Raw genomic sequence first — 15383 nt, 5'->3', positions numbered from 1 at the left:
GAACATAAAATTGAATTTTAGAGTTTTTCTAGCTGTGAAGAGCAGTCCAGGCTTTATTTGTTCAGCTGGCAACTGTATCGTTGGCACATGAAGTAATGTAGGAGTGTATTAATTACAGTGCTTTAGATATCATTGATCAGAGCTATAAAACACAGAGGAGCGGGCGTGGGGAGAACATTGGAGCCCAAAATGAAGTCATCGTTAGGGAGGTACAGTATTAACCCCTCAAAATTTACACCAAATTTACACAACTTGTTCTTTTTTTACTGCCAAATTACACACACTTGCTGCTGCTTTTTTTTTTTTTAATGCTGTACGGAATTTTTTACCACCCAAAGACAACTTTTGGAAGGGATGAGTGCATGCATACATCTCTGTTTTTTCTCATAATGAACTGAATTTAACTTCCTTGAAAATGAGATGACCTAAAGCTTTTCACACTACATGTAGCTCAGTGTTTCGTAATAATACAGAGGAACTGAACATTGTAATTTTTGTCATTTGTCTCTTAAATATCTTTGTTGAAAAGGGAGAAAAAATTCTAGTATTTCTCTTCTGGTATTGATTTCTAGAATAACCATTTTTTACAATAGTTGTGTCATTTTGCTGGGGCACAGTGAAAATGTCTGCTATAGGCAAATTCTCCAGATGTTGATTAATTACACATTTGTAGCATGTGAAGTGCCAAGGACGTTATGCTTGTTCCTAGTCTTGCTTTAAGAATTGTGTCATGTGAAGTGCATAAATGGTCTACCTAGCTCATAGCCTTTATATTTAGTGGCCTAAAATAATTCTGGACAGAAATGTGAGTGCTATATGTGAGGACCATGGCTCAGCTAAGCAATGTTACAGTGTAGGGCTCATAATGCTAACACATCAGCTGAAGTCAAGATACTTTAGAAACTTCATAATGCTAAAGGTTTTTGAACTTATTTTTAGTGACATTCGTTCCACCATAGCTTATTAGTGAAACTTGCTTCTCTTCCCAAATGGGTTTGGGTGTAGTGTGATTAACTCCGGTCACTTAAACTCATGCTGTTAGACATCACAAGAAATTTTCCTCATATTTGAAGTTAGACAGGAGATAAAATAAGTCTAGAGCTTGTGCCACTTTATTGCATCTTTAAAACAGTGTTATCTGGGCTCTTGCATCAGCTGGGAAACCTTGCTCTGAACCTCTGAGTTCTTACTGTGCAAGAAGCTGACGAGTTCATATTCTATCTATAATTACTGAAGTAAACTATCTTGAAGTATGTAATTTAGAAATAAGGGGTTGTGGGAGAACAACAGGTGATGCACAGGCCTTGGGGCTGTAGAGCTGAAAGTTGTGTTGTGTTGGGATGTAAAAATCAGGTATTTACTCCAGCAGATGGCTTGGGATGCTGAAAAGCCGGTGGGATCCATTATGTTTTTTAGATAAAAGATGGGTTAACTTTCACATTTTCCTGAAGGCCTCTTCCAGCCTGCACATTATTTTCCAAAGAGGTGGGATATCTAAAAAAGACTATTATTAGATTATCAATAAAAACAAGCCCAGTATTTTGTAAAGCAATGTGTTTCTTCGCATATCATGTTTATCTATCATGATGGGTGTCCCTATGTAATGAAATAGAGGGAGTAATGTTTAAGTCCTTCAAGGCTATTTTAAAGTTTTGGCAAAAGTGTAACCTCCTTTTGTTTAGACTGTTTTAATTGCAGTACTTGAGTGAGGGTTGAAAGATTGGCTGGCATTGAACACTATCATCCTGCTGCATCAAATTGTGCATATATTGTCCGGAAACTGCAGGGGTGATATTTCTCATGCAAATATAGCTGCTCTTGAAGCTATAATGAAGTTTGGGTTCTCTGGTCCAAAGCTGCAGAGTGGATGTTGCAACTCAGGCAGCTGATTTTATCCTTGAAGCAGGTCAGCAGCAAGTCTGATCTGTTAGGGGGAGAAGTTCAAGACCAGCTTGTGCACAGTCCTGCCAAGAGCACTTTGCAAGGGAGAGACCTCACTGATTGAAAGGTCATGACTTAATGGTGAGGTTTTAATTCAGGCAGTTGTGCACAGTCTGGGCACTGAGAAATCTGCCTTAGGAACTCTTTCTCCCTCTTTTTAGCAGTGGGGATGTTGGGTGAAGAGATGCAGTGTAACTGCTGCAGACTCGATTTGACCTTCAAGAATTGTTGGCCTAGGAAAGGGTTTTTGTGTGTGAATCAAATAATTGCACTTTTCACATGAAACAGAATATCATATGTTTGTGTATAATAACAAATGTGCCAAGTAACAAAGCCTTGTGTTACCTCTGCTCTTTCTATACATTTATTCCATAATTTAGTTTAACCACTAAGTACGAGTAGTTCTTTTCATAAATATGCTTTTGTAGTAAACTGTTGTTACATATTGAAATTCTCTTCTTGTTAAAGTAATATATTAATAATTACCTTTCTGTTTTTCTGCAGATAAATAAATCTGGAAGAAATTGATAGTGGCTTATAGAATTATTCATCTATTCCTCTATTTTCCAATTAATATTAAGTAGTAATTAACTGGAAGAAGTAAGTTGTTTAAGTCTAGGAAGTTAGCAAGATGGTACTGTCATTCTGTATTCATGTGTTTAATTGCAAAATTCAAATTGAATGCCAACCAGAGGATAGTGAGGTAGTGTCAATTGCAGTGGAATTATGACTTATAAATAATATTTTTATATAGTGGACTGCATGTTGAAAAAACCCCAAAATTAAGTTCTTTTTCATAGCATTTTTAATAGCTACATCCTGACTTGAATACAGAGGTTTCCTTTAGGGGAAAGGGAGGGTGAATGAGGAACACCTTGAGCTGAAAAGATTCTGGGAATAGGTAGTATTTATAGATGCACCAGGGTACATAAAAACTAGGAGATATTTAGTTAGTGAGGAGAGTTAAATATTTCCATCATCATAGAAGAGGAAACTCAACATCTGCTGGTTATGCTTTCTGCTAGCTAGCAAGGGGTTGGCCTTTTGTTAGAAGCTCTTATACAACAATTAATTATTTTGTGTTAGGTACACCAAAACGTGTTTTACACAAATGCACTCTAAGCTCAGGCTGTTTGCTATTGGCAGATTAATAAGCAAGTGACAGTTAATTCTTATACATATTGCTGTTTTTATGGGGTTGCAGATTCAGTACTATGTCTTCTTTAGTACCATTTCTAAGAAATAAAAGTGTTTCTGCTCTCCTGGATTGTAGACATGGAATTAATTTTCTTGCTTTTATTGCAATGCTGACTTAGGATCACAGTCCAAGACTGTGGGCGTGTAACATGCACAGAATATTTCCCTCAGTGGAGGTGAATGGCCACTCATGGACCTTTGTTCTTCCTGGCTTTTGTTGCTCAGTCCTGAAAGTCCATCGTCAGTAGTACTGCAGCAGGTTCAGTTTCCAGAAATTAAAGAAGTTAAATACAAGCAAGGTATGATCTAGATTACACTTCAGCATTTTGATGCATGATTGTCATGTGTCTTTAATAACTAGCTTGCTGTGATTAGAGAAACAAAAATGGCAGGGTTGAAATTTAGGTATGTGTTTTCTAAGATGTATATTGATTGAATTCTTGCTTTTCCACCTAATTCTCTGAGTAACTGTTTCCCCCGTAAAAAATAATACTAGCCACATAATCAGTTGTATGTCAGATTAAAATGAGACAGTACTTGTTGCTGAGACACACAATAAAAATACTTCTTGGTGTTTTTGCTTAGAGTTGGAGATTTAAGTGTGTATGAGTAATGGGAAAGCAAAGGACTGTGAGGATTTCTGTGTTACTGTAGTAAGATAGTCACTGACTGGAAAAAATGTCTCTATCTCAGCTGGTCTTTTTAGGGTTCAAGAGAAAAGGCAGAAGAGAACTTCAGATAACTGGGTGGAAGTCAGGGAGGGTATAACAGAATACTTAATTTTCAAAACTCTGCAAAGCCTGGAGTGGAACATGGAATAGCCTAGAAGTGGCTGTGACAAAGCACCTATGACTTAACTATAGGTCCTGAAATAATATACTTTATTTTCTGCTGCTCAGAGACCAAGAACAAATAATAGGATTTATTTGATCTCAGCCTATACTATTCTTGAAATTATGGAAGGGTTCACATGAACCTTGGATGACAGATTTATCATAAGGCTATATTGTCTGTAGAAAAATGGAAAGCCATGTTTCACTGTGGTTTGAGTATTCCAGTCAGTGAACTCTAGGGTGCAGAATGACTGAGTGGTTTGGGCTGGAAGGAATCATCTAGTCTATTTTCCTTGTCTTGGCCAGAGACACCATCCATTAGATCAGGTTGCTCAAAGCTCCTTTCAACATGGCCTTAAACATCAGGCATCCACAACTTTACTGGGCAGCTTGTTCCAGTGTCTCACCACAACCCTCACAGTAAAGAATTTCTTCCTTATATCCACTCTGAATCTACCCTCTTTTTATTTAAAACCATTGACCCTTCTCCTGTAACTATAGTTACTAGTAAAAAGTCTTTCTCCATCTTTCTTATAGGCTCCCCATATGAATGGGCAGACTCCAGTAAGATTAGGTTGGTCCTTAGTACAACTGTCTTGTTTGTGGGCTAATTTTTTACATTGTCATTTTCTGTTATGTTCTTAATTTTGTTGCTTTGGAGGATAAGACATGTTAAAATTGCAAATGTATTTTTATGGACTTGTGTAAAAATGGATCATCTCTGCTTGAAGTTTTCAGTGGACCTTTCCAGGTGAATGTGTTCCTTCACCAAAATATCATGAGGCTAATGAATCGGTAGCTATCTTTTCACTATGTCCCAAAATTTGTGCACTTAAAACTCATGGGAGTAGTGCATTTTCTTACTTTCTGTTTGTTTCATTCACAATTTATTCAATATTTATTCTGTGTACTCCTATTAATAGTTCTTTCTTCCCACCATTATTGACTGTATGTTCTCTTGCTGGTAAAATGACATTGAAGGAAGTGGTGTTCTTCTACATAGCAAAGAAATAAATGTAAGCATATGCTTGCCAGGTAGAAAAATTCTCTGCTACCAAAATGCCTTGGCCTTTCAGGTTGCCTGTAATAGTACAAGTTTGGAAGAGCTATTGATAACTGAAGAAAAATTTGTTTGTAGTATCTTCTGGTTAATCTTCGATACCCATAAGGGTGTTTGTTAAACAATGAGCTACCACAGAACCCAGAGTTGCTCAGAAGTACTGGAGTTTTACTGTTGAATGGGGAGGAACTATTTACACTTGCTGGTAAATAGTGTCTGCTGCTTCGAAAACTTTTTGCTGTTATGTTTTGTTGTTAGTATTAGAGTTCTGTTGTCAGCTGCACTGATCTAAGTACCTACAGCCTTTGGATAACTCTGGGTACTAACTGTCTCATTTTGTGGTGAATTGTTAAATTATGTTTCTTAGTTTTGGTATTTCACATCTTAAGATGGATTAAGATGGATCTGTGTAAATGACAGTATTTCAATGAAATAATAAATTTTGTGTCTTTAGTGTGGATAAATTTAGACTGTCGTATAACGTGTATATTTTCTTTTCCTATTGCAGGTTATCCTCCTGGGAAACATTTTTTGTGTATAAAGAATATCTTGCTGAGGTGCTGCAACTGAGTTTAGAATGTTACTTGACTTGTGATTCTGATGGAGGAATAACAAAAGCTCAGGCTGCTGCACTGGAAGACTTTACAGGAAATACAAAATGTCATCGAATAGGAGTCAGAACCCGCATGGACTTAAACAGATTGGTCTTGACCAGATATGGGATGACCTAAGAGCTGGAATTCAACAGGTTTACACCAGACAAAGTATGGCAAAATCCAGATACATGGAACTCTACACGTATCCTAGTGCCTATGATAGCTAGTGTTCTCACTGCTGGTAGATTACAGATAGCTTTTTACTTTTTTAGACAGAAAATTGGTCCATAACTATTTCACTTAATGGCTTTTAAGAATGCATGGTTTTGTTTTGAAGATTGGCCTTTTCTATTTATTACTGGCAAATAGCAGGAACATTTTGTTATCTGGAAAACTGGCTTCCATAATTATTAAGGCTACCTCTGTATTTCAGGTTTGATTACTGTTATCTTTAATACAGCACATGTTTAAAGAGATTTTATTATTAGGTTGAATTTTGAGTCCACAATGCGCACAAAGAAAACAGAAATTCCTTTTCTTTTTTCTGTTAGTCTCTGGCATTATGCTTCAGGTGTTACTGATAATCATGTCCAGTTACCTGGAAATTTTTCAGTTGTCATTCTCTATGTAATACTTTACTCTTGACTTGATTGTGTAATTTTGCAGCTGGAGTGAGAATGTCTCCAGTGGATTTTGCTTTAATTCCTAGCTTGCATCGGAGAGTTATTTTCCAGCATCTCTGGAAAATACATTCTGGGTGTTATTATAAGATGCTGGAAGGGGGTTAACCTCCTTGTTCAAATGCACTGAGGTACTGTTTGGAAGATTGTAGGAAACTTGTTTCTATCAGGTAGTGTATAAGGATTTTTTCAAACCAATATGTAGGAGAAATATGTCTCTTGTTGTATTACAGCTTAGGTGTTTGACTTTAGGACTTCATTTAGAAAGGAAATTCTTCTTTATTTCGCCTATAAGGTGCCATGTAAATGGATTCCATGACCTTTGTTTTGCACCTTTTGTTCTGCCTTGACTCTTGTAAGCTTGTATTGCTCAGTAAAGTCAGCACTGCTTAAAAAGGTGCTGGTCTACACACTTTGCTGTACATAGGATAGAAATGATAATATACATTCCGTATCATTAAGTAGTTCTGCTACTTTTCTCTATCAGTATTTAGAGTTGAGTTTTTTTAATGAAGTTATTATTCTGAACTAATGTCTGTAGCTGTTGCTGGCACTGATTTGGAATTGCAGCATGTAAAATTTTAGTCTGTAATAATTTTTTTGAAAGGACAGAGCTTTTATAAAAGAAAGAGGAGCTTGAAGGCTATAAACCAGTCAATTCTGTAGTTCCCTGGACTTTCTAAGGAGGTAGAAAAGTTTCTCTGTACATGTAATCTTAGCATCAGCATGCAATCTTTTCTATCTGTGCCTGCAGAATCCATGCTCCAGGCTGTGGTGGGAGAAGCCCTGAGCAGCCTGCTGAGTGTTTCTAGGGTACTTCTTTAATAGCAATGGGAAGATGAAATAACATCTGTATAGGGTCAGTACTTTTCCTAAGATTTAAAATTAGTGATTTCTTGCCAGCACTAGGTTCAACGTTGGTTTTGACTCAGTGAAATAACTCTGTAAAAGTTGAATGTCTGATAGAAATTTGACATGCAGTAGAAGCTCTGAGAGTTTTTTCTTCTGAGTGCCTTTAATATATTCTTGTTCAGGAGCTCTGTTAAGCAGGGCAGCTGAAGACTAAGTACTGATTATAATGGTAATGGTTAAACATGGGCTTTTTTCCTCTCCTGATGTTCTCAAAGATGCTCAGAATGAAGCTGTAAAAGGGATATGCTCTCTATTAGTTACTCATTTCCTCCTTGCTTCTGCTTTGAGGAGTTGTTGGTATGAAAATAAGGACTGTTTATGTTAATTTCTTAAGTGAATTAATTTAGGGGGTAATTTTGGTGGTCAACTTGGATTTTTTTGTCCAAGCTTTTGGACATAATAGTTCGATAACCCAGAATATTTGATACTGGTTAAGCTGAGTATTTAATCTCCTGTGAAGATAGCAATGCATTTTGCATTCTATACCAAGTACATGCGTTCAAACGTTGTGCTTAAAAAGATTACACCCCTTTCAAAGCAGTAACTGTGACATATTTGCCCAGTCTTTGTGCACAGCAAGTCTTGTAGTCGGGTAGATGTTTATTTCAGGAAACTTTGCTTATCAACCAGCTTAGTTTGGAAAGCAGAACAGCTGCAGTTGAGTTTCAGTTGCAGCTGTAATTGGTCTGAAGATCAGCTGTACTTACAAGAATGTCTTGATAATTGATAGTTTAGTCTTTCCTCATCCTCTTTTGTCCTCTTTCTCTTTCCCCATCCAACCCCTTTTTTTTTTTTGCCAGGATATTGCTCCTGACGTGGATTTCATTTCATCCCTTTAATTTATAAGAGGGGAACCATGCATATAAGCAAGTCCTATATCTGTCCTATATCCTATTCAGTCCTATATCTGCTATCAATTTTCAATCAAAATTGATTGGAGATGTGGAAGATATTGTTGTGCCTTTGTCAAGTCCCTCTGGAAAATAATTAGAATAGGTATGCAATTCAAGCATTTCAGACCTCTGTCACACCTGCACTTGTTTTCTTTGTTCAGAGGGTCTCTTTGTGAAACAGTAAATTCATCTCTTGAGTACAGGCTGGAGCCTGTGCTTAAGGTGGGTTTTTTCCCCTTCATTTCAGTGGGAGCAGAAACATGATGATTATTCCAGGAGTTTTTTAGATCTGAATATTGAAGAGGTGAACGAAAAATTTTGTTTCTGAATGGTGGTTACGAAGGTCCTCATCTGTACTTCTTGTAATTTAGATTTATTTGTGCTTTTAACTGCAAGGTACCTTTTTTATGAGATCAGATGATCAAGTATTTCCTTCTTGTGTGATTTGTTGTTTTGGTGTTTCATTTTTCCCCCCACATGTGAGATTCTTGAAAATGAAATCTAGATGTTTTTCTGTTCCTTACTCAGATATTATGTAATTTCTAGCACTGAAGAGCCTAGTCGTTCCTATAACAGTAATTAACATCATCTGACAACAGTATTACAAGCTAGCTCAGAATTACATGTCAAACATTGACTTTATGCCAAAAAGAGAAATAGCCAATAAAATTAACTAGATTTCTAACAGCACTACTAATATTGTGAGGGAAGGGCCTGTTCACCCTGTTTTCCATTTAGTGATTATGAGTTTGGAGGCTGTGATCCACAGGACTCTCTTGTTAAAGTCAGTGTTTAGGGGTATATGTATACATCTCCTGGCGGCATTTAGTCTGTTTGGAGGAAACTTCAATTACTCTGTCCAAGAGAAAACTATATTTTGTATAGCAAGTTTTGGGTTTCTGTTTTGAATTGTTGGTTGAAAACTTATTACTTGGTTTACTAGAATTATTCTTATTGAACTTATTTATATTGCTATAGGCCACTTGTCTTTATAGCCACCTCTTCCTAACTCCATTTGGCAGTGATAAAATATTCATACATCTTGTGCTATTTTCTTCTCTTTTGGCAGAAAGTGATGTCCATTTTTCAGACTAATTGTATAGTGAGCCTGCAATTTATTTTCCTCAAACCTCATGGTATGAGAGAATGAATGGGGGTTTGCTGGACATTTGCATTGAAACTGAATGGAGAGAATGAAAGGGGTTTGTGACTTTTCTTGTTTTATGTATCTTAAGAAGATTCTCAAGCCAAGTACTAAAATGTCAGAAAACTTTGCTGCACTGTATCAAATTAGTGTCATTTTTCACAGTGACTTAGACAAAGAGCTGAGAAACTTTGCTAAAATATTACTTTTTTTTAGAAGCACACATCAACAATTTTCAGATAGCATTGGTGAATGGAAAGCTTAGTGGTGGGCTTCTCTCTTGTACGTGTGGACTCTTTGAAATGCCAAAATTTTGACATAAATTCATGCTTTCACTGCCCTGATTTACAAAACATAACCTGAGAAGCATTTTTAGGGATTCTTTTAAACAATCTAGTTAATTTATGCCCATACAGAACAGATTAATCTTTTTGTCCAAATTTAATATTTAAAGAAAATTTGAGAAAAATAAGATAAGTTTAAAGAGTCCAGTTGTTATTAATTTATTACAGATGAGACTTATATCTGTGTGAGGATATCTTAAAATGTTGTCATTGGTAAGAAGAGTTTATGATACTGTGGAAGGTATGATGTGGTTGTTTAACTAAGATATGAGTTGCAATGTCCCGATTGCAGTGTTCAGATTGGCTTTCAAGGCATTCAAATGTTATATACATAAAAATTACACTATTGATTTCAACAGGTTCCTAGAATACCTTTGAGTAGTCGATTGGCATCATTATCATATAGGTCTTATGTGAAAATTTGAAGAAAATGACTGCATTTATTAAGTAATTTGCTCAAGTCTTACACCAATAAATTGATCTTAAAAATGTGTTTCTTACATTATTCCATTATTAGCCATCATTTGTAAATATTTTAAAAGTAATTGCCTGAAGTTTGTCAAGGATAGGTAAAGGCTATGCTGTTCTGTCACATTTCATTATTTTATGAAAAATCCTTGCTTATTGTGATTCAATTTTGTTCACTTATTTTAACAAAATGGTGGCTGCTGAATAACTGTTGGATCAAATGTAAGTAATTGTATATCAGAAAAGGTTACTGTAATCATTTTATAAAATGGGATTTTTTTTCCTCACATATTAGCAACTGATATAGGAAGATACTGTGTTGAACATTAAATAAAGTGTAGTGTGCTTGCACTTCAAAAATACCAGATGACTCAGGATAATCTGTCTGTTCATAAAATAGAAAGTGTAAATATATTTAACTTTTTTTTCTCCCTGTGAGTAGATTCAGCACCAGTAGTATATTGACCAAAAAAAAGAGCAAAACCATTAAGCCCTTTTCCTGACATCCTTTCCCAAGATCTTTTGTAGTTGCTTCTAATGCAATATTTTTTCCTTGTTGAATTTCTGTATTTTAGTAGGATTTTAGATCAGCAGATGCATATTAAAACTGTGAAAATATTTCATTTTCTAATCACATGAATCTGTTGTTACCAGGCAGCATGATATGTTCTTGTTTTTTTCTTTCTGCTCAGATTATTATGCTCTTTTTATGCAGAAAAGATACTGAGGTGTTAGGGCATGCGCTTCTTATTTACATCTCAGACACTGTTCCACTTTCTCTTAAGATTCAATCACTCTAAGCTATCCTTTCACTTCAATGTCAAATCATCTAAGGTCACTTTGGATACATCAAGGCAGCCTCTTCTGTCTGCTAGTATTAGTCCTGCATATATTCAATATCCTATTTCATAGGACTTCTCATGTTCCAGTTAGTGTTTGTGTGAAACATGAAGGCAGAAGTAAATCTATTTGTTGACACGTTCAAAGGGTACATAATAGACCTTTTCTTGTGTGGAAAGGTACATATAATTGTATGCATTTGTTTGTATTTACAAAGATTGCATCTTCAGTTTGAAAGAAGGGCAGAATATGTTTATATTTGTGCAATCATTCCCTTTCTTTATGCACTCTTCCACAATGACGGCTTGCTGTTCTACTTGCTTTTTATAGTAACCAATAATATTCTGTTCAGAACCAACCTCTGTCAATGCAAAGAAAGAAATTTAAAAGCAGCCTCAGTTATGGAAGGTCTTACGCTCCCTGGCGTAAAGTCTGTACACTTTGTTTTTGCATTTGGCTTTGAAATTTTGTGTTTTCCTTGTAACTCAGTGTTTCTCTGTGATGCACATGAGTTTATGCTGTAGAGAGAGAAACAAGAAGTTATCTATTAGTCTTCAGATGGCTTTTGCTGAAAGTGTCTCTGATCTCAGACTTGTAGAAACCTGTTTGAGCTGAGTTATGCCTGGATTTTCATAGCAGCTGCATGACTGATGCTGTAATAGCTTCTCAATGTCTTGCCTCAGTCCTTCCCTGACTAAAATGGTTTGTCTAAAATGGAGTGATTTAGCTGAGCAGTTGTATCAAATATAAAGACTTAAATGTATCAATGTATCAAAATATATCAATTGAAACTTAATCACAAGTGGTGAATGTGTGGGGTTGGGTACAGGTTCTTAATTTTGTTTGTTTGCTTTCTCTGAATTGCTCTGTGGGGGTAACCCTTACTTACTGGATGATGAGCTGAACATAGATAAAATCTCTTGCTGATACCTCCCTGAAAAGAATGAAGGTTTCTGGGGTGCTTGTTTTACTGCTGCTCCTCACAAAGCTAAAATGAGTGTTCAAAGCACTTGTTCTGAAAAGTGATTGGTTTTTTACAACCTTATAATTTCAAAAACTCATACAAAATTCCTTCATCCATTTGACTCACAAAACATTAAAAGTCATGTAGGCATGTCCGCTTCTCTTAGGTTCTCTTACCTGGGGTAATCCAGCCTAATCTTCTGGATTTCACCAGGACTTCAGTGGCTTTAATTTTGAAGAAAATATGTAAAGCTGTTCTTTAGTAAATATAATAAGCTGTGTTGTTTGTATTAGAAGTAGTTCTACAATAATACAAAGCTTCTGTATCCTTCCCTAGCAATTTTCCTGTCAGTGTTTGCAGTAATTCTCTGTATGATGTTCTTGCATGGCTTTGGTGTAATCTAGGAAAATACAGATTTTTTACAAAAGTGGAATTAATCTCAATTTAGTCCTGCAGGCCAGCTACTGAACCTGAAGTTAATTACTGCTTAAGGTCTGTGAAATAGCAAATTTATGCCTAAAACTGATCTTTATAGTAAAGAGACTAGAAGTAATGAGAGAGAAATTGTGATTGGACAGTTGTTTGGCTTGTGTTATTGTGAGCATCTCTGCATTGTAGTTTTCTTCCGTGTTCTGTTAATTCCCTTTCAGTTCCTCACACAGACTTCTTCCAGTTATGTTAATTTTTCATAGCAAAATGAAAGAACTCTGGGGACCTGGCTGTGTTGGGGAAAAGTGAATAACTTATTAACTCAGCAGAACTGTTTGCTTTTAAAAACTTTAGGACTTAAGCAAAACTGAATGGTTTAATCTCATCATTGTAGAGTCTGAGTGCTTTCTTGTTGTGAGTTGAATTACACAAGGGATAGTTTTTCTTATATAATTTTGGTTTGCAGTTGCTTCTGGAGGAAAAAACCTGTATGGATTACTTTGGTACTTTTCAAGGGCAGAAGGTAGATGAGAGTTGACTATGGCATGCTCAAGCTTGTGTTTTGTTGGTATACTTGCTCAAAAAATGTATGCAGTGCTGCTGAAAGAGCCTGTTTCGCTTCCCCAGTGTGGGCACAGAGGTTCAGATCTGCTTACCAAAGGGTGTGGGGCCAGGGACCGCCACTGGTTGTAGTGTTGGTTCCTTCCCCTGTCCTCATGACTGACTGCCTGCATGAACCCCCATGCTGCTGGAAACCAGGTGGCAAGGAAGCTCTGCAGCTGGGTTGTGTGTTAGGACCCTTTCCTCCAGTGGAAGTGATCTTGCACAAGGCCTTAAATCCTTTAGGGTGTGGCAGCACGGGATTTCTGTTTTCCTGTTGCCTATCTTTAGAAACTGAGCCAAGGCTGTCAAAAGTAATGTAAATTATATTGGTGGCAGAGGTGGTAAAATTAATTTGTCTTTGGCTATATTTTGTTTTGAAGACTTTTGGAGGAGAATTCTGAAAAGGATTTTTCATCTTGAACAGCACAATGCTGAATCATTTTCTAAACTTTATTGCAGTTTTCTACCTCAAATTTATTTTAGAAAAGTAAATTAAATTTCTCCTTCACTGTATGGAAGATGTAGAGGTTAGAGGAAATTGATCTTGATCTCTTCCTCCTGTAAGTGGTTTGTCTGCTGGGCCAAATCTGAAGTTCAGCAGCCCGAAGCTTGGGGATCGGCACAGCTTCGCTCTGGTTCAGACTTTTCTATCGATGAATTAACTTCTCTGCTTGTTTTGGTATGCAAATTGCTATACACAATAGTGCAAACACCCCCAAAAATGTTTCCTGGTAGCTGTTTGCATATGTATATAACTTCCAGCATACCATGCATAGAGGGATTTATTTTCCTTTCTGCAACTAGGAATTCTTTTCATAGCATTCTCCTTGTGATTCTCAGATGGACTGTCATACACTTTGTTGTAAGCAGCACAAATCTGATTTTGTTTTGAATATGTCAGTCTTTCTGTCAGTTGCTGGCTCCAGCAGATGGGGGGACAGATTGTAAACAAAGTGTGAGAGAGCATGCTTTATGTAGAATATGTCAAAGAGTTACACTTGCAAACTAACTTCAGTTTGAATCGTATGGAACTATGAAACTAGAGCACTTCAACAGTGCTGTCTTGGACCCTTTGGCTAGCAAATCTCAAGTCAGAATAAAAGGTAAAGATGAGCATTACTGGAATTACTTTTGTTGCAGCTCTGAGGTGATTACTGTCAGACATGGACAAAAGGTCTCAGTCTCTGTGTTTACTTTACAATGAATCCTGGGTTTAATAGTAAAATATATGGGGTAAGAAAAAGGCTTATGTCTTCTGAACTTGGCCTTTTATTTTTCTGAAGGCTGTTTTGATTGTTTGTAGAGATGAATAAAATGTTTTTGTCAGGCAGTACTCTCAAAACTGCAAGAATTACCCTTTATCTGTTCAGTCTTCCTATTTTCAGGCTTGCTCAAAGCCACTTGGGATAAGAGAGGGGAAGGAGGCAAGACTGTCAAGGGGGTATTTATGAATCAGCCCTAATTTCCTAGTATCATGATGGAGAGGTTTTCCATAAACAATTTAGATAAATTTATATATTAGCTATTTTAAAATAGCCCTGTTGGGTAACAGGTTACCTGCTTTTCTTAACCTGCTTTTCTTGTTTGTGGCAAGAAAGTTAGTTGCATATCTAGAGGAAAATGGTTGTGCTGTGTCTTGTTCTTCACTTGAACAGAGAATTCTGAAATCAAAGTGTAGATAGTAAAAGTAGCAACGGTGCCAGGGAATTTGACCAAACAAATGATTAGGAGGTGGAAGAAATCATTAATGTCCAGGAAATTAGTGGCTGATAAGAGGCTGATTAAAAGTTCAGTTGCTTCAATTCGATACAAATGAAGTCTTTATGTTGTTGGTTGACATTGTGAGAAATTTACTTACTTGGCATCTGGATGAGGTAACAGATAAGAAATAAACATACACTGTGTATTTTCAAAAAGGGTTAATCTTAGGCGAAGAGCATTACTTCTTTGCACAGAATGCAATGACTTTATAAACAAGCATGTAAATATAGACTGTGAGCATGCTTTCCATGCAGTTTGATGTGAAGACCCTGAGCCTTGTTCCTGGTGGCATGCAGGATACTCTGATCATTAAACCCAGTTTAAGGGTATGTTTTGTCTGCAAAGTGTTTTATAAAATTATTACAAGGAGGTTAACTGGATATTTGGAGACAATTCTTGAGCTTTACTACTTAGAAGCAAATCTGTTTATAATGACTGTAATGCATCATATATTTGTGGGGTTTTTTTTTATTTTTTATTTTTTATTTTCTTGGTATTTATTTTTGCTGATGTCTTGCCATTTTATTGTGCTGGTCTTTGTGAAGGGAAAGATAAAAGTCAAGTCTCTGCAATATATTAATTTCCTAGTGTATCGTGTGCTGTGGAGGAAACCTCTCTAGTGGTTAAAGCTGGGTCCACTTGTGTTGAAGGATAAAGTTCTGGAATGGTCTGCTGGTGGAGATGGTGGAGTCACCATCCCTGGATGTGTTTAAAAAAG

At 36.4% G+C, this 15383-nt stretch overlaps 1 protein-coding gene across 1 annotated transcript in view; it reads left to right on the top strand.

Moving 5' to 3' along the window:
* CUL1 (cullin 1) overlaps positions 1 to 15383 on the top strand; it is a 52362-nt gene that overhangs the window by 9496 nt on the left and 27483 nt on the right. Inside the window, exon 2 of the mRNA XM_066557092.1 lies at positions 5540 to 5829. Within this exon, the coding sequence (XP_066413189.1) occupies positions 5690 to 5829 (140 nt within the window). The 5' untranslated portion in view covers positions 5540 to 5689. The remainder of the gene's footprint in view (positions 1 to 5539; positions 5830 to 15383) is intronic.

This window comes from Molothrus aeneus, chromosome 1 (assembly GCF_037042795.1).
Source record: "Molothrus aeneus isolate 106 chromosome 1, BPBGC_Maene_1.0, whole genome shotgun sequence".
Taxonomy (NCBI): domain Eukaryota; kingdom Metazoa; phylum Chordata; class Aves; order Passeriformes; family Icteridae; genus Molothrus; species Molothrus aeneus.
This window is presented reverse-complemented; position numbering and strand designations above follow the sequence as displayed.